The following is a 25,943-nucleotide window of genomic DNA, read 5'->3' on the forward strand; positions in this document are numbered from 1 at the left end:
TTGGCAACTACAAACCTTGAAATGCTGTGGACAAGATAAAATCTAGTTTGCTTGTATCACAGAAGTTGATAGAATCGAGTTCGGCGTCTTCACACAACGATAGCGGACAGTTTGGGTAGCCTAGTAGTTTAACCTCCCGTTCGTCACGCCGAGGACCTGGGTTCTATTTTCCACATGGGTACATTTCTGATGTCCCAAATGTAGTGTTGCGGGTATATTTCTGAAAGCGGCGTAAATCTAAACTCAGTCACTCTCTCACGACGATAGAAGCTGTGATCGCTCATCTGCATGCAGTTGACCATGTTAGTCACGCGGTAAAATGTCCTATATCATTCATCCATCGCATGTTTTAGTCATGAAATGGTCAAGGCGTCCTATCTTCTCGACATCATGTCGACGCAAGGAGGGTATTGGACGTGACTCTAAGTGACTAGAGATGACGAGCATTACGCCATGATCATGTGACTTAAGATGGCAAGTGTAGGGCATATTACGCCTTGATCATGTGACTAAAGATAGCGACAAGTGTAGGACATATTACGCCTTGATCATGTGACCTGAGATGGTAATAAGTGTAGGGCATACTACGCCTTGATCATGTGACCTAAGATGGTGATAAGTGTAGGGCATATTGCGCCTTGATCATGTCACTAAAGATAGGGACAAGTGTAGGACATATTACGCCTTGATCATGTGACCTGAGATGGTAATAAGTGTAGGGCATACTACGCCTTGATCATGTGACCTAAGATGGTGATAAGTGTAGGGCATTTTGCGCCTTGATCATGTCACTAAAGATAGGGACAAGTGTAGGACATATTACGCCTTGATCATGTGACCTAAGATGGTGATAAGTGTAGGGCATACTACGCCTTGATCATGTGACCTAAGATGGTGATAAGTGTAGGGCATATTGCGCCTTGATCATGTCACTAAAGATAGGGACAAGTGTAGGACATATTACGCCTTGATCATGTGACCTGAGATGGTAATAAGTGTAGGGCATATTGCGCCTTGATCATGTGACCTAAGATGGTGATAAGTGTAGGGCATATTGCGCCTTGATCATGTCACTAAAGATAGCGACAAGTGTAGGACATATTACGCCTTGATCATGTGACTTGAGATGGTGATAAGTGTAGGGCATATTGCGCCTTGATCATGTCACTAAAGATAGCGACAAGTGTAGGACATATTGCGCCTTGATCATGAGACCTGAGATGGTAATAAGTGTAGGGCATATTGCGCCTTGATGATGTGACTAAAGATAGGGACAAGTGCAAGACATAATATGCCTTGATCATGTGACTTAAGATGGCAAGTGTAGAGCATGTTACGCCTTTACCATGTGACTTAAGATAGCGACAAGTGTAGGACATATTACTAATTGATCATGTGACCGGATAGATTACTGCGCCTTGATCATGTGACCAAAGATTGTGACAGGTGTAGGGAACGTATAAATCACGCCTTGATTACGTCACTGAAAATTGCGACGTGTGTTGGGTATATTACGTCTTGATCATGTGACTAAAGATGGCGACGGGTGCTACACATACTCATGAAACACAGACGCCTGGGTAAGATATTGGTGCGGTTTAGATGTCTTGGTGTGTTTATCTGTTGTTCAGCTGTTATTGTAGTTAATCAGTTTGGTAATTTCAGGGTAAACAAACAGGAAAAGAGAGAACTTCCTGGCTTTTCAACTCTTCCGGTACAAGGTTTCAGTGATGGATATCTGATATTTGTTTTCACGAAACACGCAGTCAAGTGTAATTTGTGGACCATCCTTTGCATCTCAGATTCCACATATGTTCAATTCAAAACTATACTTCTTGGCGCAAACGTCATACTCGCCTACAGACATTACTTACAGGTGTGTGAACGGAATTAACCTACGTTCATAACCACCGTGTTGTAAGACACGTGCCGTGATCAGGTTCCGTTTATAAGCTACGTGCAGACATGACATGCGCCTACTGTCAGACACGGCACACATGACGTTTCTCTACTGTCGAACACGTGCAGATATGAATTGTTTCTACTGTAGGACACGTGCATACATGACATATCTCTACTGTAGGACACGTGCAGATATGACATTCTCTACTGTGGGACACGTGCAGAAATGACAATTCTCTGCTGTAGAAAACATGCAGACATGACATTTGTCTTCTGTAGACACTTGCAGGAATCACGGGTCTCCACCGCAGGACACGCGCAGACATGACATTTCTATTGGATGACATGCGGACAGCGTATTGCTCCACTGTAGCACACGTTCACACACAACATTGGTCCCACTTTAAGACGTGACGAGGCACAGACTTGATCAGACGCACACGAACGCACGCGCTCACGCCCTAACTTGAGATTCTCTGTGTAGGTGTTTGGACTGGGCCACTACTTATGTTAACGTCTTGTACGGTATACCACCCTCTTCATGTGCAAATACATAATAAGGGACCGTTCAATTTTAAGATATAGGGACACCCATCTTGTTCTTTATGTAGGTGAGTCAGATATTTTGTACAACAGAATATGATAAAATTACGCTTAAAACTATGTGAAGGTTTTGGTATTGCGTCGTGATTTTGTTTATGACGTGCAGAGGGGTGGGAGGGGGTGGGGGGGAGTAGATAGTTTTAGAAGGGGTGGGCCATTCACATTGTACATACTTCTCCGTAAAAATCATTTTCACCATCTTGCCATACATTATGATCGGTCCTTTACCTGAAATAACCATATGCTCATGGGCCAAAACCTCAAATTAGATACACGGGGACATGGGCTTAGGCAGATGGTTAGATTGCAACTATACCCACGACCACGTCTAATACAGTATGCCTAAATCCATATTTCCTCAACACGAATGTTCAAATGGATAACAACATAAATCTATCTCGCCTCTGCCACATGAGGCGATCAAAAAGATCCCCAGGCTCGCCAGCCCGTGCTTGTGCCCGACAAGGTTATGGTGCTATTGCAACGGGCACAAGGAGCGGCAATACTACAGCAAACAACACTAGTAAACAACTCAGCTGTCAACAATGGGTGATTGTTGTAAGGGCAGGGCAAGGCTGCCCTGGGTGAGTTCTTCGCGGAATCGAACAACGCATATTGCGTGTAAATGTCGCAAAGCATATCTGGCCGTTCTACTCTTGGGCGACCCTAGACGCCTTCAGTTCACATCATTTCTGGGTGTGGAGCTTGAATGGATTCATTCAATGACGTCGTTCTTGGACGATGAGAAAATCGGGGAGAAACCATGTCATGAAAACTGCGTTGTGTGTTGGCTATTAGAATTTTGTGTGTGCTCTATCGTTGACATTGTTGTGTAATCGTGAAGTGTGTGTATACCAGACAGGTAAATCTGGACAGGTATAAGGGATGGTGCACGAGCAAGTTGTGGACATATCCAGACAGGTATAGGTGACGTTGAGCGAGGAAGGTCTGGGTATACCAGTCTAGTATAGGGGGCGGTGCACGAGGGAGGTTTGGACATATTAAGGCATGTATAAGGGACAGTGCACCAGAATGTGTGGGCATATCCAGACAGGTATAGGTTATTGTGCACGAGAAGTTGTGGGTATACCAGACTGGTATAGGGGGCGGTGCACGAGGGAGGTTTGGACATATCAAGACATGTGTAAGGGACGATGCACGAGAAGGTGTGGGCATGTCTAGACAGATATAGGTTATTGTGCACGAGAAAGTGTAGGGATACCAAACATGCAGGTGTAGAAGATGGTATACGAGGAATCTGAGGAAATATCCAGACAAGTACATAGGTGGCGCTGCACGAGGAAGATGTGGACATATCTAGACAGGTATAGTAGACGGCAAGAATGTACGTATTGCTTGTCTCTGGAGTGCGTAGGCGGGAGTATTTTGCAGATCTTAACAGATATAAGGGGTAGATATCTCTCTTATCCATGCCGTACCGGAAGCTGAACAAGCCATCAAGACTCACGGAAGCTAGTTTAACCACATATGTCGGAAACTGAGGTTTGTAACCAGGAAAAAAAATCCGGAAGCTGTGGTTTAAATATTGTCAGCTTGAAAATACGAGTGGAAGATCTCAAAGACAAGCCGTCCGTTACACGCGATAACCCCGCCCTTATCTTGTCACCCCACTGGTGATGAAGGATGTCAGCCCAGCAAGACGTGAACAGGTGCTTCCGACTACTCCTCCTCCCCCACCCCCCACCGCCCCCTTCACACACACACACACATACACCTCCTTTTCTCTCTCTTTCTCTCTTCACTCTCTCTCTGTATCTCTATCTGTGTGTGTGTCTATCTCTCTCTTGTCACATGTCTACGCAACAGCGATATGCTGATCAAGTTAGCTTAGGGTGTCGGTGGACATTTGGAGTGTTTGATTGCAGGCCCTTTTTGGCACTCCTTGGGGAAATTTATTTCGTCGTTTGAACCCTGAAATGATCATCTATTTTTATATTTGACAGTCATTATTTTAGATTTTGCCCTTCCTTGAATATATAAGTGCGTGATAATAGTAACAAGAAGACACAGTCATCAATATCCCCCGCGTTACTTTCAGTTTCAGCCGAAGTCAAACTTGTTGCCACGTAAACGCCATAAATATTTTATTCAGAATTCCAAAACTATCAAAAGGCACCAGTACACCACCAGACCAATCTATGTGTCAAGTTTGTTGAAGAAATGTTGAACGGTTTTAGAGTTTTGCTCCGGAAAAGATAAATGTGCGCGGACGGACGGAGTGCATTTTAATACCCCCTGCAAAACGTAATATAATAGAAGTATACCCCTGGAGCAAGGGGTGGGGATGGTGGTGAAGATTCGAATCAAAGTTTCAGAGAAAGAGAATGGGAGAGAAAAGGCACTGAGAGGGGAGGGGGTGGGGGTGGGGGGTGAAGAAAGAGAGAGAGAGAGAGGGAAGGAGGGAGATGAGAGAGAGAGAGGGGTGAGGTGGGGTGGAAAAAGACACATGCAGACACACAGACGTATTCACATAAGACAGAGACTCACAAACGTATTTACACAAGACAGTGCATTTAATGTATTTACACACGCACCATAGCTTTAGAGAGGCAGGCATTGTGGTACACGGGACGCGCAAAAGAGATCGTGTTTGGTACCAAGAGAAACTTAAAAAATGGTGCTTGTAAAAGATACTTTGGTGTTATAACCTCTAACATTTCAGTACTTAATTTCAGATTATTGCTGGAATATTGCTAAAACCAAAATCACCGTAAAACCAAACTCACTCAATCAAACTGGACTTTTTTAAAAACCAGGAAGATGTTCCATTGGCTGTCTGTAATCGACATGCTGCCATCTTAGATTACACTCTGACATGTGCACTTGGGTGCTCAGCATTGGGGATTTATCGATGAACGCGGGAGACTCGGAGCGAAATGCTGTACATTGTATTCGGGGTTCAGGAGCGGGGGATTGAGTGCCTTTCTCTCTCTCTCTCTCTCTCTCTCTCTCTCTCTCTCCCTCACACACACACACGCACATACACACACTCACACACGCACACACAAGCTCACACAAGTGAGTATCACGCACCGTCATGTGGCAAGTGACTGGTGTCACGCACTGTCATGTGGCCAGTGACTGGTGTCACGCACTGTGTGGTTGGTGTCACGTACTATCGTCAACTGCAGTTGTCTCAAGTGACAACCCGTTTTAATCTTCCGATGGCAATCCGAAAACCAATTTCTCAGCATCCTCGCTGTCCTGAACTCTATTAATCGACCAGTTCCTCGACATAGCGGTCTGCCTCGCCAGACAACCTCTCCCTCCCCCGCCCTCCTGCTGCAACCTCTTCCTCCCCCCGCGGCGTCTTCAGACGTTGCCGGCACGACGATCTGGACATATCGATCTCATGTTGACGCGGTCTGTACGTTGACCGCAAGTCCTGTCATGAGACGTGGCTGACTTGGCAGCCGAAGCGCAGCCCAAGGGACGGACAGCTGGACAGACAGCTGGAGAGACAGACAGACGGACATAGCCAGGTGAGTACATCCAATCGCGGTATATGCTTTTGTAGGCAGATCTGTGTTAATGGTCGTTCGCTTTCTGGATGTACAGTGTCAGCGTTGTAAGGCTACGGAGGACTGGTCCACTTTGCATTCACATGGATGGTCAGGGAGTCCGCTACTGGTCCACCACTGGTCAGCATTTGTACAGCTCTGTTAGTTCACACAAGCGAGGCGTCCACCATAGCCACTGTGAAGAAGTCTGTGCCTTAGTTCAATGAAACGACTTTGAACGGTTTGAGCAAATAGGCCTATCGCCGTTTGTAGCCATAAAAAGCTGTGGTGCACGTCCGTGATATGTCCTCTCGGGTACCCTTTCTACGACTGCCACATAAAAAGCTGTGGTGCACGTCCGTGATATGTCCTCTCGGGTACCCGTTCTACGACTGCCACATAAAAAAGTGATGCACCCTATCAATGTCCCCTCTCAGCTGCTGGGTACCCGTGTTACTTACATGGAAAGTGAAACACTCTATCCTCTCGTCTCTTAACTACCGGGTACCCATTTTGCAACTGGTCGCCGTCTTTTCGAGTCTGTGTAATCACCTGGTCTACGTTCTTCAAATGGAACATGCATGACGTCAGCATGACGCAAACGCACCTCAAGAATAGCAACACCCAGATATGTAGTTCACGTGGAGCCCGAAAGAATCTAGCGAGCTGTGTGATCAGGCATGGCCAAGTGTCGCCTGACAGAAACCGCTGTCAATTACAACTAACAAGCCTTCTCCCGCAGTTGGCTCAATGCAGTCTGGTCTAATAGTGTCCGTCTTAACACACTGTCCATCAATGGAAACGAAATGTGTGTCAGTCCCTGTATAGTGCATCCTTAGGAATACATCTTATTGTTTGTAGTTATCCTCCCTCCCTCTCTGCGTCCTGCAATCACCTTCTGTGTGTACCGTTATCACCTTCAGTATGTATTGTTCTCACCTATTGTGTATTGACATCACCATCTGTATGTAACATGATCACCTTTTGTGTGTATCGTTATCACCTATGTGTACTGACATCACCTTCTGTGTGTACTGATAACACCTTCTGTATACATTGATATCACCTTTTGTATGTATCGTTATCACCTGTGTGTATTGACATCACTTTCTTTATCATTCTGCACGTCGAGTTATCATCTTCTGTACTTACAAAACACCTTCTGTATTTGTTATCACCTTTTACGTGTATCATTGTATATTATATTATTCTAACCTTTCTATAGTATAGTTATCACAATCAATGTGTACGATTATCACCTTATATACACAATGTATATACTTATCATGTACCAATCGTTACCGTTATCACACACACGCACACACACACACAATATATATATATATATATATATATATATATATATATATATATATATATATATATATATATATATATATATATATATTCAAAAGATCACCCCAAAATGTACTCAGACGACTTTGAACTTCGTGTTGGTGTTGGTGGTTGTGGTGGCGACGTGGGCTACCAACGTGCTATTATCGCCAACAAGTGACAAGTCCATCGCGTCACGGGTGACCCGTGAAGATCCGGGTTTGAATTGGTCTTCGGCAACCCCTTCTTATCTAAGAGGCGACTAACGGGATCGGGTAGCCAGGCTTGCTGACTTGGTTAACACATGTCCTGTTAGACACATGTTGCGTAGATCGATCTTCATGGATTGTCTGATCCAGATCGATTATTTATTCATATATCAGTTCTCTATTATATCAAATAATACGTGGATCATAGTGATTTGTTTTCGTGCACAAAAAATGTCCACAAAATCAGCTGTACTGGCTGTTAGCTCTAAAATAATATTTTTTAATACAAAAAAATATAGCCTAGTCTATAGCTCCTTTTGAACATTCTCAAAATAATGATTATAAAATAATATTTCAAAACAGAAAACGATTTTTAAAAGGACAAATCAGATATGTGCTCTTTGAAAAATCATAAATTTGATCTTTTTCGGGGAAATAATATATATCTTGGTCTGGGCATGTGGTTGCAAATTCACTTTTTCCCAAGTCACGCTGAATCAAAACTTTACTCAAATAACCCAGCCACGAACAAACAAAACCTTTCAGAAGTGATATTCACATCGAAGCAACAGTTTAACAGGTCTTTTGAATTTCTATTACTTAAAACCACAAACTCTATGTAAAGTCTTTGAACTGCATTTAGAAGTAATACATAATAGCGGCGACAATTTATTGTTGTCAACTTCTATATTTCAAGGCGTATTTTCTTTCTCCTTCCAGGGAGACTATTAACAGATGCATGTTGTAGATTATCCCTGCTCCTTCGCCAGGCGAATGGTGTAGATTCTTTGTCACGAGATCGGATGTTTTAGATGTGTTTGTGTGGTTTTAGTAGTGTGAAGTCCATTTTTGGAATATTGCTAAAAACGGCGTAAAACCATACTCACTCACTAACAATGGTCGTGATTAAGTTCGCGTTGTATGTTTAGGAAGAACTGCGCCTCAACCATTGATCTACTGACCCAACCCGCGTAATGAATACAGGGGCATTATCTCACGTCTGTGACGTGAATATAGAATACACCAAATTACTGTTTGTGTTTGCAGGCGCACATGAACCTCGGCAATGAGAACGTCCCCTTCATCAGATCACCGGACATAGGACATGCGACATTACCACGAGGATATCTACTCAAACATCCGTTAATTTGTTTTAATAGCGTGTAATTGTGGCGCACAAGCCACGAAGCGGGAGGCTGGTGGCCAATTTAGGCCAGATCCATCACTTTGTGACAATTAGGCGACTGATGGTACCCCTCAGTATCTCGTGGCACTACTTGTTTGTATCACTACTCTGTGAATGAAAGTGTCCCGTCACTCATTTCGCAGTGTGCCTCCGCCCCCGCATTTGCCGCCCCGCTCGTGCTCACTCATTCATTGGTTGGAGGAAGCACTTGAGCTCCGGTTTTTGTCATATTAATTGTTAAAGGCGAAATAAAGATGTTGAAATGACATAAAAATAAACAGAGGCTTGAGTCAGAGCCAAGCGTTCACTGCTGACCGTTTGTATAAAAGACGGGCGACTATAGGCGACAGCAGACAGTACGACAAACATACAGACGCGCAGACATGGATTTGATTCAAGTGATTTGCGTATTCCTACTCAGCCTAATCTGCACGTGCAGGGGAAGGGCGTGGCCGTATGCTGACCGCATCAACTTCGTAGGGCCGGACCCCGCCGAGGTGAGACTTGACATTCTTAAATTCAAATTGTTGAATTAAAACTTTGATCACATATATAAGCTATACGTTTAATTCTAATATACAGAGCAGTAAATGTGGCCAGTTAATGTTGTTTGTGTGATACACATAGAGAGAAATATTCAGAAAATGCGCCCCTTTTTCATTCAAATTAATGTAATATTTCCTATCTTGTACATCCTGTCGTTAGGACTTGTTTTAAAATATATCTGCTGAAACATTTTTGTCAACCTTAAACTTTCGATTTCCGCACGTGTGACGGATATACTTAGTTTGCTAGGTGTCACGTGCTGAAAGAGAGAATCCATCACCAGTATGACGTTACTGGGCCACACAGTCTAGGTGCTATTTACGTATCTGTACGGGTGAGCTCGAATTGCGTTGTGTGACATAATCTTGCTTTGTGAAAATTATATTGTCTGAAGTCAAACAAGCTAAAACTGGCTGAGAGCTGTTGAAGAGTGATTTTACCGCACCCTAGCGAAACCATCCAATGCATCATAACAGACATCTATATATATTAGTCTAGTTTTGTTATTAAAATAAAGCTTACATTGGTATGTTTTAATAGAGATAAGAGTCGACTGTTTAACAAGGTGTAAACTTCGAGTTTTGAAGTTCGTATGTTTCAGTCGGCATTTCGTAATTTATGTTTAGCTCACATATTAACCATTCAACAATGACAAAATGTATGGACAACAGATTCTTTTATTTCATGAGGGCATTTCACGAAATAAAGAAGTTGTTATCCATAAAGTTTATCCGACAATGTTGTCCTAAACTGCTACTGAAACAAGGTAATTACGATTCAGTCGAGTTTTCTAGTTTATGGAAAGGTTACATGTGTATGTTTAACTCGACAGTTGTAGTTATGATCTGATAGGCTCATGCCAGACGCTCTTATAGTTTAATGCTTCAGATATGCCTTTATGCTTTGGAAACAAATAGCTACACAAATAGTGTATTTCATTTGTAGTTTACGCTAGGCCTCAATACCCATGGAGATTTTAGACACAAAAGAGCTGAGAGGAATGTTGGGGAGGCAATATGTTGGCAACGCGCTTTCGAAAATGTGATTTTTCAATATATTTTTCATGTTGGCCGTTGACCTTTTAAAGAAATAAACTAAGCTGGTATATAACACTCATATAAATGTATTTTAGTTTATGCAAAGCTTACATACGTATACTTTAGTTCATTTTCCTATGTTTATGTCAGACCCATGTGATGTCAATAGATGTAGTTGGTTCATAGCACATTCAGAAAAGCAGCTCATATCTTTCATAGATACAGTTACACATGCCTTATCGTTCAAACGGGTTCTATCTATAAGGGAGATCTTGGTCACAGAAGACACCTGTTACTTATGTTACTTATATTTGTAATGGCTTAGTTTATGTTTGTCAGCGTGGTATAGAATACTGAATGCAAATCCCTAATGCTATCAAAATTGGCACTTCAAAAGGCAGCATGTCAACGTGCCTTGCCACCTGTTATTGGAGCGTCTGTCGTCACTGCAGCCGTCCCTGCCCATGTGTCAACGTGGGTTGCCTACATACAGAGTTAGTGTGTGCCGTCCCTGATGCCAGACTTTGCATCCTGAGTCGATCTCTGTCGCCCCCACCCTGATGCAGGAATAACCAAGGTGATTTACAAGAGACCGATAAGACAAAACATAACCTGGGAAAACTACAATTAAACCAGTATTAGGAGATATGTCACACCCTGGTTGCGTGACCGAGTCATGTAGTATATTCCACCTTTTATGAAGTGTCTGCCAGTACTCTGATAACGGGACGGAATTAAGGGACGGGTACTGAGTTTGGGATGTTTGCGGAGCTCGATAGTAACTACTACTTCCGCTCGCCCCGGAAGTGCCCCATTCGCCATATTGTGACCACCCCTCCTCCCACAAACTGGCTACTCGACACACCACTTGACTCAGCTTAACGCCGAGTGTGTACATTTAGCAACATATCGGACGGAAAATATTTAATTTCGTTTCCGTATACTTGTTGATTCTTACACACCACCTTGTCCGCCCATAGTGCGAAAATACAACTATCACTCGTGTCAGAGAGTGCGGTATGGCATCGTCCTCATGGCGGACTCCTTACGGCTCACCTGTTTTTTTGTTTACCACAGCTGCTATAAACAGGGGATCGTGTTTACTACAGCTACTGAAGGTGCGAGGCCTTGTTTAATGCAGCTTTGGGTGCTTTACTGCACTTTCTTCAAATGGTGAGACGTGTTTACTGCGGGTAAAACTAACAACAAGGTGTGTTTACTTCACCAGGTAAAAGCCGGACAACATATTTACTGCACCTGATACGGAGCGGGCGGCGTATTGTTGCAGCTGACACGGGGCGGGGGGGGGGGGGGGGGGCGGTATTTACTACAACTTATTCGGGTAAGATGGCATATTTACTAGAGCTGACACGGGAAGGATGGTGTATTCTCTACAACTTATACGGGTAGGATGGCATATTTACCACAGCTGACACGGGAAGGACGGCATATTTACTACAGCTGACACGGGAAGGACAGCATATTTACTACAGCTGACACGGGAAGGACGGCATATTTACTACAGCTGACACGGGAAGGACGGCATATTTACTACAGTTGATATGGAGAACGAAGTGTTTGCGGCATCTGCTACAGACATAACGACCTATTTGATGCAACAGAACCTGGGGAAACTGTTTGCTACCTCAGCAAATAACTGCGACAGCAAGGAGAACAGGCTGTAAAATGCCAATGTTCAAGACGCAGAAAAGACAAAAGCTGACACATCAGGTCTATTTCACGCATCACCCGGTCGTACTCCTGCACAACAATTTTGTATTATTAAGTCATTTCAAGGACATCCAACACAGATTTAGGTCCCTTCTTCGTGGCAACTAAAACGACCGTCGCTTGGGTCAGACTTCCAAAGTGTTACAGTTTAACAAACAAAAGCAATCATGGACGTAATTGCGACTTATTAATTGTAAAATAGCATAATTAACGTGACCAGAGCAGATTTAATCGTACTCATCATTATAATAATGTAACGTTACGCCGGCAGATTTGGCGTCGTTAGCTCACTGACTACAAGACGAGACGAATTGTTACGGGGTTTGGATATCGAGTTCACACAATTGGAGACTGAATTCTTGTCACAGTCGCATTAATTTATCAAATCTGAAGCTAGGGATAGATTGCTATTGTTCCAGTTTCGGTGATGTGATGACGCCAAATTAAGTAAATTCGCTTGAAGGAACGTCTCTTTTTGCCACCGGCATATTTTGCCACCTCAGTCTCTCTTCTCTAACTGCAGTAGAATTTTGATCTAACTGGAATAGAATCTCACGTCTAACGAATGTAGAATCTCTGAAATAACTGAAGTAAAATCTCCGGTCTAATTAAAGTGGAATCTATGATCTGCCAGGGGTAGAATCTCGCGTCTAACAAAAGTTGGGTCTCTGGTCTAACTAAAGTGGAATCTGTGATCTGCCAAGGGTAGAATCTCGCGTCTAACAGAAGTTGGGTCTCTGGTCTAACTGAAGTAAAATCTATGGTCTAAATGGAGTAGAATCTCGTGTCTATCAGAAACCGGGTCTGGTCTAACTGAAGTAAAATCTATGGTCTAAATCGAGTAGAGTCTCGCGTCTAACACAAGCCGGGTCTGGTCTAACTGAAGCAGAATCTCGTGTCTATCAGAAGCCGGGTCTGGCCTAACAGAAGTAGACTCTATGGTCTAAATCGTGTAGAATCCCGTGTCTAACAGAAGCCGGGTCTGGTCTAACTGACTTAGAATCTATGGTCTAAATCGAGTAGAATCTCGTGTCTAACAGAAGTCGGGTCTCTGGTCTAACAGAAGTAGATTTTGTGTTCGAAAGGAGTAGAATCACGTGCCTAACAGAAACCGGGTCTCTGGTCTAACTGAAATTAAAACTGAGGTTTAAATTTGAAGTGGGATGTCTTGTTCAGTTGAAGTAAGAAATCTGGTTTAACTGAATTAGTATCTCCAGTCTAACTAAAGACGAATTTTTTATCTAACCGAATTAGGATATTTGGTTTAATTTAATTAGGGTAATACTGACCAACCGAAATAGGATATCGGTTCTATATAATCGGAAGTAAGATTTCTTGACTGACTGAATTTGCTTTTCTGTTCCTTTGAAAGAGGGCCCATGGTTTAACAGAAGCAATTGCTGTTGTCTAACAGTCGACAGCATGTTCTCATTTGTAACAGACACAAGTTAAACAGACGTGTGTGATGAACCAGTGGTTTTCATTACGTGTATTGAGCTACTGGTCCAATGGAGGGGGTAATTCGGGCAGCCGAGATCCTTAACAAGCGAGCATTGAGACACTGTTTAACTCACGATTGCCAAGGAGGCTGCTGAGAGTTCATCAATACACTCGTTTGGCTGAGTACTGAGATTTATTGAATGAATGGACATACTGATGATATTCTAGGCTATCTGATCGATCGACCAGCCCCTGTTCTCTCTGTGTTGTTCTGTTTTCACGGGGTGCATTTCTGCAGCTACCTGCAACTACATGCATAACACCCTACTGTCACTAGAGTATTTGTCTTGACTTCTATACAAGCCACATTAAGAAACTGTGCATTGTCAAAATATTTTCCCAGTTGATACGTACGATAGCAGTGTCAAAGCAGGGGGTATATGGTCTCTGGTCAAAGGTACATATAAACTTTAATGGAGGGATCATGAGACCAAAACATGTCGGGAGAATTTCAATTGCAAAGTCAATCACAAAGACATCACGAGTTCACAAGCGGAACAGGGGTCAAACGGCCATGCCACAAGCTCAATAATGTGTATGACCACCATCGGCATTGAGAACAGCACTGCCTCGACGACGCATACAGCCAAGTGTGCAAGGAAGGCTTGTGAGATGTCACGCCACATTCCCTCACGTTCTTTTGGAAGGCCAAGGACGTTATCTGGCGGATGAGGAAGACGGTGTACACGTCGATCCATCTCGTCCCAAACATGCGCTATCGGGGAGAGATCCGGTGAATTTGCAGGCCAAGGCAGAAAATCAACGTTGTGGTGTTGCAAGAAATCCATGGCAACCTTTGCCGAATGAAGGTGGGCATTGTCCTGTTGGAATGTTAACCCAGGGCCATGACGTTGCAGAAAAGGAATTGCCACAGATCGAGGAATCTGATCCCTGTAGGCCACACCAGTTAAGTTGCCCTGAACAATCACCAAAGGAGTTCTTTGGCATGCTGTTATTCCACCCAAAATCATCACGGAACCACCACCACCACCAAAGTGATTCCTCTCCAGGACACAGACCTGTGCATAACGTTCTCCCACGCGTCTAGGAGCACGTTGACGTCCATCACAATGGGAAATGCTAAACCTGGACTCATCTGTAAAAACATCATTTCTCCATCAAAACAAAGGTGTGTGGACATGATTTCGGCACCACATTCGGCGAGCTTGTCGATGACGTTGTGTCAGGATAGGACATTGTGGTGTGATCCCATGATAACGTAGAGGTTATCGAACTGTGTTGGGGTGAATACGGCGATGTTCTGGGATGGCCCGGGCAGTCATCACTGCAGTCTGAAACCTGTGGCCAAGATGGGTCACCCTTATCCATCTGCCCTGTCTTGGCGTTGTTACACGTGGAGGTCCAGAACGTGGCCGATCGATGACGTCATTTGTGGTCTGGTAGCGTCTCACCTTTGCAGAAATGGTGTTCCGGTGGCTGTGGAAATGTGCAGCCACTTGTCGTTGAGACATTCCCCCACGGACCATCCCAATGGCCTCATGACGTTTTGCAGTCATTAGTCTTGGCATGCATGTTTTTGAAAGACCGCAAGGGCAGGGGTTGAGCTTTCCGAAGTGACGGTATTGTGTGGCATTCATTTGTTCTGTTTTCTTTCCCGGAATGCACTTGCAACAACGTATTGCACTTCTCAGGGACGAAACCACCGCCATCACGGAACGCGAAAGGTGCATGCATGTTGGATACATGTCACTGATCTCTGAGTTTAAATCCTTATGTGTCTACACCGGTTTGAGACATTTAGATTTTAAATTTTTGTAGGCACAGTTTTTTTATGTGCTTAGTATATTTGTATATCTTTTCGGACTCACTACCATGCCCCTCTGGGTTGTCCTGCTCTATCTTGGGTGCATATCCCTGTATCTGTAAAATAAGGTATCTCAGACTAACTGCTGCACCCGCCTGGGCTGTCCTGCTCTATCTGTGGTGCATATCTGTGCATCTTTTAAATAAGGTATCTCAGACTAACTGCTGCACCCGCTTGGGCTGTCCTGCTCTATCTGTGGTGCATATCCGTGCATCTGTTAAATAAGGTATCTCAGACTAACTGTCATATTCCTCTGGGTTGTCTTCCTCTGTCTAGGGGGCATATTCTTGCATCTGTATCACAAGACATCGCAGACTAACTACCACTCCCGCCTGGGTTGTCCTGCTCTATCTAAGGGGCATATTCTTGCATCTGTAACAAAAGGTATCTCAGACTAACTGTCACACCCCTCTGGGTTGTCCTGCTCTATCTGTAGTGCGTATCACTGCATCTGTTAAATAAGGTATCTCAGACTAACTGCCACACCCCCCTGGGTTGTCTTGCTCTATCTAGGGTATGTATCACAGCATCTGTAACACAAGACATCGCAGACTAACTTAATGTCGAGTGCCAGGCAGAGACCGTGAAGCATCATATTTTAACGTCTTTTGCTATAACGCCGCCGGGGATTTAACCCCCGACCTTCCGCTCTCAGGGTGGACGCTCTAACCAGACACAGCGGAGGCGTTTAACAACGATCAAAGTGGTCTGGGTACAATGGCTGGGTACTTGTGCTCCTCTATTCCCGTTGTATTCTGATTGGATAGGGGGCGGTGAGGTAGCCTGGTGGTTAAAGCAGTGGCTCGTCACACCGAAAACTCAGGTTCGATTCCCCACATGGGTACATTGTGTGAAGCCTATTTCTGGTTTCTCCCGCCGTGATATTGTTGGGATATTGCGAAGAGAGGCACAAAACCCAACTCAGATTTATGCCGTCTGTAGTGTTAATATGGATCTTTCCGTTTCTCCCACTCGTTATTGTAATTTGGGTGACTGCCAGTTCTATTTTCACCATTAAGATGGATACGGTTCTAATATGTCATATATCTCCATTATTCATTGCATCCTTAGCTAGGACATAGCAAGATCTATCAATGAGGCGTATGGAGTATCTGCCCCTCGTTACAGCCTCTTCATTCATCTCATCGCCAAGAGATGGTCTGAATAAAGAAATTTAATATCTGATCGTCAGTTAATAGTCTGGAGGTTGGAATTCAGATTCTGGTTCTCGCTAATGTTCGGGGAAATTAATTCTAAAATTACAATTTCCTCCCGTTTGATGTGTGTCAGTGAGGACTATATGTGCCAGATGACGCTATAATCATGGTGACCTCGCCATATCCTTCAGCTGTAACGCAGATTCTACCTACTTCCCTATGTCCCAGCCACTGGGTCGGATGTCTCTGGAGAAATCATGTCTAAATGCGCCCCAATGGCCATTCAGTTCACAAATAATTAATCATTAATTACATGACGATCGTTTTGGGTAGGGTAATTAACCTTTTCGTCCTGGTCTTCCTGTCGCTTGGGGGCGCTGGATACAGGAACCCAGACACAAGGATGACGGGTTACCATTGTTCTCCAGCAATCACTTGATTATAAGATGCTTATGACACCTAGACTTTGCTCAAATGCTGAGATATACAATCTCAGTGTTAAACCGTTTAATTACGCAGGGCCCCGTTTCACAAACCTCTTGTGAGCCTAATATCTCGTAACTCTTCTCGTAGCATTTGCACCTCCTGTTACAGTATACGAGGTACGAATACTACGTGAAAAGTTACGAGATGTTAGGCTTACGAGAGTTTTGTGAAACGGACCTCATCTCTCAATATATTAAGCAAAGACATACGTCCAAACGCTACAACTTTGAAGCAAATTAACCGACCGTGCACTCACTATTTCTGCCACTGACTCTCCACATGCTAAACTCGGGATTCCTACCTCCACAACCTGTTCTTTACACGTCACGTCGTGCCACCCAACCTCTACGCCCACCCGGCTTAATTATGCTACCTACAGTTCGTCACTGAGCTTTCCAGCAGCTTCAGCCACCTTCTTTACGCTATACATTGCCTTCCACTATACCCTGCATTCCTTCCGTTTCCACCCACCTACACCCTGCTTTCCACCCCGCACTCCTTCCGCCACCCCTGCATTCCCTCCTCTACACCCGCCTTTTCATCCGCTACACCCTCCTTTCCTTCCGCAACACCCCGCATTCTTTCTGCTACGCCCTGCTTTCCACCCGCATTCCTTCCGTTACAACAACCTCCCTTTTATCCACAACAACTTGTTCCTCATCCGTCATAGCTTAAATTTTTATCCATACAACCTACTATCCACCCACCACACTGCCTACTGCAATTCCCTTGGTTTCACCGTGACATCTAACCGCCGCAAAAAGCTACATATCCGCTATAATCTTGCGCATTTGTTCCTTTGCTAATCTGTTGTAACTCTTCCAGCAAATGCCACGGTGCCCCCGGGAGAACAAGCCTTGTAAGGTGTTGGTGCGGGAATACTATGGCAACGGGACACTGAAACAGGAGACCCGTAGCGGCAGCATGTGCATGTGCGAAGGTGAAGGCGAAGACGAAGGCGACATGTGCCCGAATGAGTGGGACCAAAACCCGGAACGATCCGTCACTAGATTCCTCCGCACACCTCGCGGTAAGTGAGACCCCTCACCTTAGTCCAATAAAGCACGTGCTAAATTCAGCATATAGTCATCGTTCATAGCACACTTTATGTAGTACCTCACCTTATTTCGACACACATTTGGGAAAACATCATCTTATTTCGCCACACGTAAAGTAAGACATATTCTTTATTCGACACACGTTTGGTAACACCTCAACTTATTTCACCGGACATTAAGTAAAATATCACCTTATTTCGGCAGGCGTTAAGTAACATATCATCTAAATTTGCTATTCGTTAGAAAAAAAAACCCCAAAAAACGTCACCTCATTTTGCCACATGACAAGTAAAGTATCACCTTATTTCGCTGCTCGTTAAATAAGACATCAGCTTATTTCGCTGCTCGTTAAGTAAAACGTCACCTCATTTCGCTTCAGGTTACACATCTCCATATTCCAATATACGCATGTTCAGTAAGCTCGTCACGATATTGTTTCCAGTAAAACTCGACTCTATATTATATACGTGTTCAGTAAAACCTTGCTCCTAACCTGCTACACACGTGTTAAGTAAAACCTTGCTCCTAATCTGCTTACATACGTGTTAAGTAAAACCTGGCTCCTAATCTTCTACATACGTGTTAAGTAAAACGTGGCTCCTAAATCTGCTACACATGTGTTAAGTAAAACATGGCCCCAGATCTGTTACATACGTCTTAAGTAAAACCTGGCTCCCAATCTGCTACACATAATCTGCTACACACATGTTAAGTAAAAGCAAGTTTCAGACTGAACTATTGTTACTGCAGACTGACTAAATCACAGCACGATCTCGTGACGTGATAGATAAATGGGCGCATTCCAGTAAACCAAGAAATGTCTGGGTATTTTTTTGTGAAAGATGAGAAAACTGTTTTCGACAATGTAAATTAGAATGGCATTATTATGATAAACAAGCTGTCAAGCCTGATTGTCCTGGAATGGTAAATATCCTGTATTAGGGAAAAAAACCCGCGTACAATGACATTAATACAAGACATTAATCAGTATTTCAATGTATTCTCGTATAGCTGTATGACAAGGGCTGACAATGTCGGGCGTCTGAAAGACATCAGCTGTTTGCGATGGAGTTGGTTGGCTGTTTTCTTTGAGTGGCATTTAGAAGTTGGCGTGACATGCAACGAAGAGATTTATATGGATATACGACTTCTTTAGTGCAATATGAGCTACCCTTGGGTGTAGCTATTAACACCATATAAACACTTAATTGATAACGTTGTCAGTAGCTACACGTCGCTCATATTATTCACTGAACAGCAAAATAAACGCAACTCTGGCTTTTGTCATTTTTTAAACAGAAGCCGTAAACATGAACGCTTATTTTTATAAGATTTCATTTTTTCGAAAATTGCGTTTCTTTTGTTGTTCAGTATATTGAAGATGTTGCATATTCATAGAACTCCACATGCTGCTTGGGTGTTGTTTAACGCTGTGCCCTGCAAAACCTCCAGCCATATGACGGCAGTCTATAAATATATGCAAATAACCAATGCTAGGTTTCCAAATAATGGTGCATTTTATTGAGCTAGGTTGGCAAAAGTTGGGACTATACCCACTGGCAAAACCTCAAAAAGTGTCGTTTATCATTAGCCTTATATCGTACTGTGAACCCAGTAGATAACCTGGGCCATACACCCCATAATTTTCATTATATATCATTTCATATATTCATTTTCCGCACGGGCAAGCTCCAAGCACATACAACATAATGCACATTATCATCTCTGATAACATAAGCTGCTAGTTAGGTGCTAGAAGGGTAATATAGTCATATGACATATCCCACCGGGTACCCATTTTCTGCTGTGTGAACACAGGTGAGTGGGTGGGGAATATTCAGCAATATTCCGGGAACATTAGGGCAGGACGGCACCAGAAATGGGCGACAGTGCACCCATGTGGGGAATTGAACCGGGTCTTCGGCGTGAGGAGCGAACGCTTTAACCACCAGGCTATCTCACTGCCTCCTATCCATTCAGAACATTTTTTAATACAACGCGACTCTACTAATGACAGTATCTCTGGACGACGACAAGGAATAGAGGAGCACGTGTATAATCATGTCCCTCGATGCCCTGAAATGGGCTTCACACAGTGTACCCATGTGGGGAATCGAACCGGGCGTTCGGCGTGAGGAGCGAACGCTATAATCAGGCTCCCCCGTCCCATGTAAGTGAAAATAGGTACTATATTCACTTGCCTAAAGTGTGGCCACGCGTATTTCTTAGTGGGACAGGACAGAAATCAGAGGGAGCTGTTAAACACGGTCACCCATCCAAGGACTCCCAGTGACCAAAGTAATGCTTCAAATGGGGGCGGTGAGGGGGTGGGGGGTGTAGCCTAGTAGTCAAAGCGTTCGCTCGGGACGCTGAAGGTCCGGCTCCGATTCCCCTCATGGGTACAATGTGTGAAGTCCATTTCAGGTGTCCTCCGCCAGGAAACTGCTGAAAAGATGGGAAAAGCGGAGTATACCTAGAACTCACTCACTACTTCAACTGATTTGTGACCTGTGTTTAAAGCGATCTTAGCGCCTGGTGGCCTTAACTCCCATACCTTACCATACACTTTAGGTGGTCTTATCGCTAAGATTGTTTTGTTAAGCGGCACCCTGGGGCTTCTTTCACGAGACCCGTTTGCCTTAAAAGGCGACTATGCTTGTCGTAAGAGGCGACTAACGGGATCGGGTGGTCAGACTCGCTGACTCGGTTGACACATGTCATCGGTTCCCAATTGCGCAGATCGATGCTCATGTTGTTGATCACTGGACTGTGTGGTCCAGACTTGATTATTTACAGACAGTTGCCATATGCCTGGCATATTGCTGAGTGCGGCGTAAAACTAAAGTCACTCTTTCACGAAGCAACTTTTACTGAGGTTAACCTTAATCCTCATTCTGTAACACTGACTAGGGTTACCATAGTGACTTACGATCACCTTACTGGCAAGCAAGGATAAGTTCAGCAGTAACCTGCCAGCTGACCCGTATTTGCCTGTATGTGCTCCACCCACTGGCACATGCCACTGGGAGCGAAGGGGCCCCAGTTTGTCCGTGGAGTGTCTTTCCAACTTGCTACACCAGTACGCGAAGTCTAATGAGCAGGGCGTGTGCAGCTACTGCCCGTGCACGACCCTAGATCTGCTATACCTTTCACAAACCAAATGGGTTTGCTCACTGAGGTGCACCGGCTACTTATCGTAAATGCGTTCTCTGCGCAGGCCCAACTTATCCTTGTTTGCCAGTAGTGCTTTGTGAAATGAGCTGCTAGGCTTTATGCAGAAGAACAAAAACGTTGGGGTCTGTTTGACGTCGATCATCTGCATTTTGATACAGACGCTGAAGGGGTGTACAGTTCTGGTTTGTTTTTATGTCAACAGCTTTATCTGACATACATTGAAGGGCCATGTTGGTCGCAGTATGCGACGCCATATACATTTGTTTGAGGGACTTGTGTTCCCCGTCCCGGTGCTTGAGTACTCACCTCCTGACAGTAAGAGGTCAAGGGCTATCATCCGGGTCTGTAGGAGATTGATGTGGGTAATACTATTGACAAAAGTATTAGTGTCCCATCGATGTGCGGGCAATTGAGAGCCCGTAGATAAACGGTCTCCCGGCCTCAATCGGCGCCAAGAAGAGCTGACTGCCATTATCTGTTATATTCGCCATCCCTCGACAATTCACGTTGACCTTGAGCTTGTCAGTAGTGGGGACACACGCGTACGTTTAACGTGTTCTTCCGGGACCAGCCGAATCGCTACCCATGGCGCTATATAGATGGATTTCATGTTGATGCGTGGGTGTGTTTGTTTAGTTTTAGATCGCTTTTGTCAATCAAGCAACATCACGGCTGGGGAAACACGACACACAGGGCTTCACATTTTGTACCTATACGGGAAATCGAACCAGGGTCTTCGCCGTGACGAGCTAACGATTAAACCAATAGGCTACCTATTTCCTATTAAAAGTAAAAAAGGGCCAGTAGGGAAGGATAAAAATATATAAACAACTTCTATTTGACAATAGGTGTTGTTTAAAGACAGCTGAAAACGCAATCGGCATTTTGTTTAAACCACAATTACGTACAAATCTGCGTCAGTTGAAACACAGATAACTCACCATTTTGTTTAAAGCCAGGTAACACACTGTCGGCATGTTGTATATACACAGAGAACACGCTATCGGCATATTGAAAAACACAGATAACACACTGTCGTCATGTTGTTTAAACCATAATAACACGCTATCGGCATGTTGTACAATCACAGACAACACATTGTCGTCATGTTGCATAAACACAGATAACACACTATCGGCATGTTGAATAAACCATAATAACACACACTAACAACACACAACCCCGCTTCAGTTGAAACACAGGTAACACAAGTGATACTTAAAGACAGAAAAAAACACAAATAACTCACTATCGGCATGTTGTATAAACACAGATAAACAGACTAGCGGCGAGTTGTTTAACCATAATAACACACAACCCCGCTTCATTTGAAACACAGATTTAACGACAGAAAAAACACAATCGGCATGTTGTTTAAACGGGTTATAGCTAAAACGGCACCACAGCAGAACGGCACCAAAATCGTTCACAATACAATAAAGTCATCATATCAGTGTTCATCCTTTTTAAAATTGTATATGGTGACGTTTTCGCCATAACAATTGTAGCCTTTTTCGCCAAGGGAAGGTTCCGTTCTGTCCAAATGGTGACGTTTTCGCCAGGTGCCGTTTTGCTGTGGTGACGTTTTAGCCTGCACCCGTTTAAACCCAAATAACACAGTATCGTTATGCTGTTTAACACTGTCCAACTTCACCTGAAAAACAGATAACGCACCGTGGTGTTCGTTTGAGTTGTTCGTTTGTTTGGTTTTTTTAAAGCATACATTTATCAATAAGTTTGTCGTGGTGCACTGGAACGCATTACTGGAACGCATTACGTTAGCAAACGTGAAACTTTCGTTAGCCTATAGTGACGTGTTTTATGTTTCAGACTCGGTGATCACCTTGCAGCTCAAGTTCTGCCAGATTGTCCATGCCGAGCGACCCTGTCATCGACACGAAGTAGCATTGTCGCTCAAGGGTAGATCCATTCTGCCACAGGAAGTGACGTCAATCAACTGCAGGTGCTCAGACAACCGGCCTCTGCATCTTCAGAGTGTGCTCTATGAGCGCACTTACGAAAGGCATGAGAACTTTGTATGTTCTATGGTAAGTGTCAGCTGCCGATTTCACACTATATAACGGTTGATATACATGTACTCATTAAAAGAAATAACGCAACATGACACACTAGCAGATTTTATTTTTTTTCTCATTGACTTCAACCATGATGAACGCAATTTTGAAAATTATTTTCGAGTTAAATTACTGTATGTTGGATTAATGTTTGTAGGATTAATATGTTTGTGTGTTCGTGCGTGGTTTGGGGAGCACTGAAAGTGTGGAGAACGGAAAGGAGCGGGGATGTGATGAGTGATGAGTATCACAGTTGGGTCCCACTGTTGGAATACCAAAGCAATGGTGTGGTGCTGACAAACCTAGAAACAAAAGCAACCAGGATTCGACTTCATGATCTTAGTTGCCTCTCACACCCAAGGGACGCAACTATGGACAGCAAATTGCGGCGCCTTGAACAACTGAGTCATCGTGTCCATTTGTAACTAGAGGTTTCTGTTGTAAAAGGCAAACTGTTTTAGAGGCATTTTAGAAGTTGCTGAGCTAAATTTGAAGGAACACATGTTAAGGATGAACAACTTCTTTATTTTCACAATGGCGACGTTTTCAAGCTTGAAAACGGTATAAGAATCCATACCGAAACGTCGCCATTGTGAAAATACAGAAGTTGATCATCTATAAAATTTGTTCCTTCACCTGTAAAAGGCAAACGGTGTGGTCAGTGAGTAATACGCCAAGCGTGATTAAGAGAAAAGTAGTTTTAAATACACACATTGTCACTTGATTTAAAGCGTCGTTGTGTTTTTGTTTGTTTTATTTTTGAGTGTGGGGTTCGTGTGATGTGAAATATGTAAGTAACATAGGGTCGACTTTTCAAATAAGACCTGTGAAAATCCAGTTAGAATTCTTCTTCAGTAACCCATGTTTGACGCAAGAAGCGATTAACGGGATCGGGTGGTCAAGCTCGCTGACTTGTGTGACGCGACATTGCGTCATTACTAATGATTACTGGGTTGTCTGAATTGTCGATAATTTACAGACCGCCGCCATAAGTTGGCATATTGCTGACTGCGGCGTGAAACTAAATGCATTCACTTTTGAAAGAAATCCAATATTTTGAGGACATTTTGAATCGCTTCAAGTTTTTAAATTTTCGCACTAAGAAAAGGTTTGTACGGGCGACTTTTGATGCCAAAAGGATTTCTTGATTCATTTTGATTTGTCCACAGCCGGAGTGTGCCCATCCCTCGCGAGGCAGCGCCACCTGTCAGCTCAATTTCCATAACAACACACGACGTGAGACCCGGCTGCTGTGCAAGTGCCCAGGCAACAAGCAATGCCGGAGCTCCCCACAGACCAGCCATGAATCAGAGTACACGTTTGGGTACTGTATAGACTTGAGGTCGGTGTGAGGAGTCGCGGCAGACAGCGTCGATGACCACGTTGCCAGGTTGAGTCCTGGCAAATATACTCGGGTACTTATGCTGGTGTATACATAGCTTTTTGCCCAGACGGTGACACTGTTTTAGTATTCGTTGTATAATATTTATTATCATTATTATGTCATTGTACGTCACTGCTTGAGGTTTATCAGTGGAAACCTACAGCACCTGATATACACCCAATATCTGACCTTCCTATTGGTTGTGAGTTGATGACATCACACTGACCGATGACGCGACAGGTTAGTACTCCTGACTGGACATCAGCCACGCCCATACGTCAGTTACGTCCGGATGCCAGGCTTCGGTTTAGTTGTAAGGAAATATCCATTGGTGTACTCCTCCATGAGGGGTCAATCACACACGCAGTTGCTTCCCTTTGCTCTAGTGCCACGTGACATGCTACGCCACTGCCGCCATGTTGTCCTCGTGCTACATGGGATCAGGAAAGATGACAGGCGACCAATCGCTACTGACGTTACCAGCCAGCGTTATTTACTTAGCTGTGTATAAATATTTCATTGTTCGGACATTATAGTTGTATGAACCTGTATCAAAACTGTGACATCATATGGTGTCCTTCGCGTCGACGCACATCTACTTTTGACGTAGTTTGCCCTCATTAAAGACATTCATTCCAGGTTAATCGGTGTTATTTGGTGTATATGAGTCACTTGGATGCGAGTCGTGTTGTTTGACATGTTCAAAACAAAGGCGACACAGCAAATATTGGTTGTAATTGTGCTTGTTCCTTGGGTTAATTACAATACAGTCCCACCTGGCGCATGTCGAATCTCGAGATGTTGACAAATGACAAACTGAAAGATATCCTTGCACACATGGACGCCATTAGAGCTCAGCGATTCGCACGAGGAAATCTAAAATTGCTTCATTAAGGGATTTGTTATTGGTGACTCTGATGGGTATATGGCTGAAGGGTCAATTACGCAGTTTAGGGATTGTGGGGAGCACAATACCACCGACAAACCAGTGCATGGCTGCTATAGCAGTAAGAGAGGCCCATAGGGAGTATGATAACAGACGATAGTCCAAAGTCGCAAAAAACAAATTATAGCCGACCCCGATATTTGGATGCTGTTTGTCGTCAAGGACACACAGCAATGTTCCTGCGAAATGGTGGCGGTAGGTAAATATAACAAGTATTATCACTAAGGTGACATAACCTCCCGCCGCATATTATCAAATCAAACTTAAA

At 43.9% G+C, this 25,943-nt stretch overlaps 1 protein-coding gene across 2 annotated transcripts; it reads left to right on the forward strand.

The window, feature by feature from the left end:
• The first annotated feature begins 1,524 nt into the window (after window positions 1–1,524).
• On the forward strand, window positions 1,525–25,373 carry LOC137273535 (uncharacterized). Of its 2 annotated transcripts, none has more exons than XM_067806270.1 (5): window positions 1,525–1,580; window positions 8,618–9,253; window positions 17,864–18,068; window positions 23,101–23,318; window positions 24,515–25,373. In XM_067806270.1, the coding sequence occupies exons 2-5, from the start codon at window positions 9,140–9,142 to the stop codon at window positions 24,695–24,697; spliced, it is 720 nt and encodes a 239-aa protein (XP_067662371.1). In that variant the 5' UTR covers window positions 1,525–1,580; window positions 8,618–9,139; the 3' UTR covers window positions 24,698–25,373. The 2 variants fall into 2 exon arrangements, with proteins under 2 accessions (XP_067662371.1, XP_067662372.1); XM_067806271.1 differs by lacking the exon at window positions 1,525–1,580 and adding an exon at window positions 5,835–6,008.
• The last annotated feature ends 570 nt before the right edge of the window (window positions 25,374–25,943 follow it).

Source organism: Haliotis asinina, chromosome 2 (genome assembly GCF_037392515.1).
Source record: "Haliotis asinina isolate JCU_RB_2024 chromosome 2, JCU_Hal_asi_v2, whole genome shotgun sequence".
In the NCBI taxonomy this organism is placed as follows: Eukaryota; Metazoa; Mollusca; class Gastropoda; order Lepetellida; family Haliotidae; genus Haliotis; species Haliotis asinina.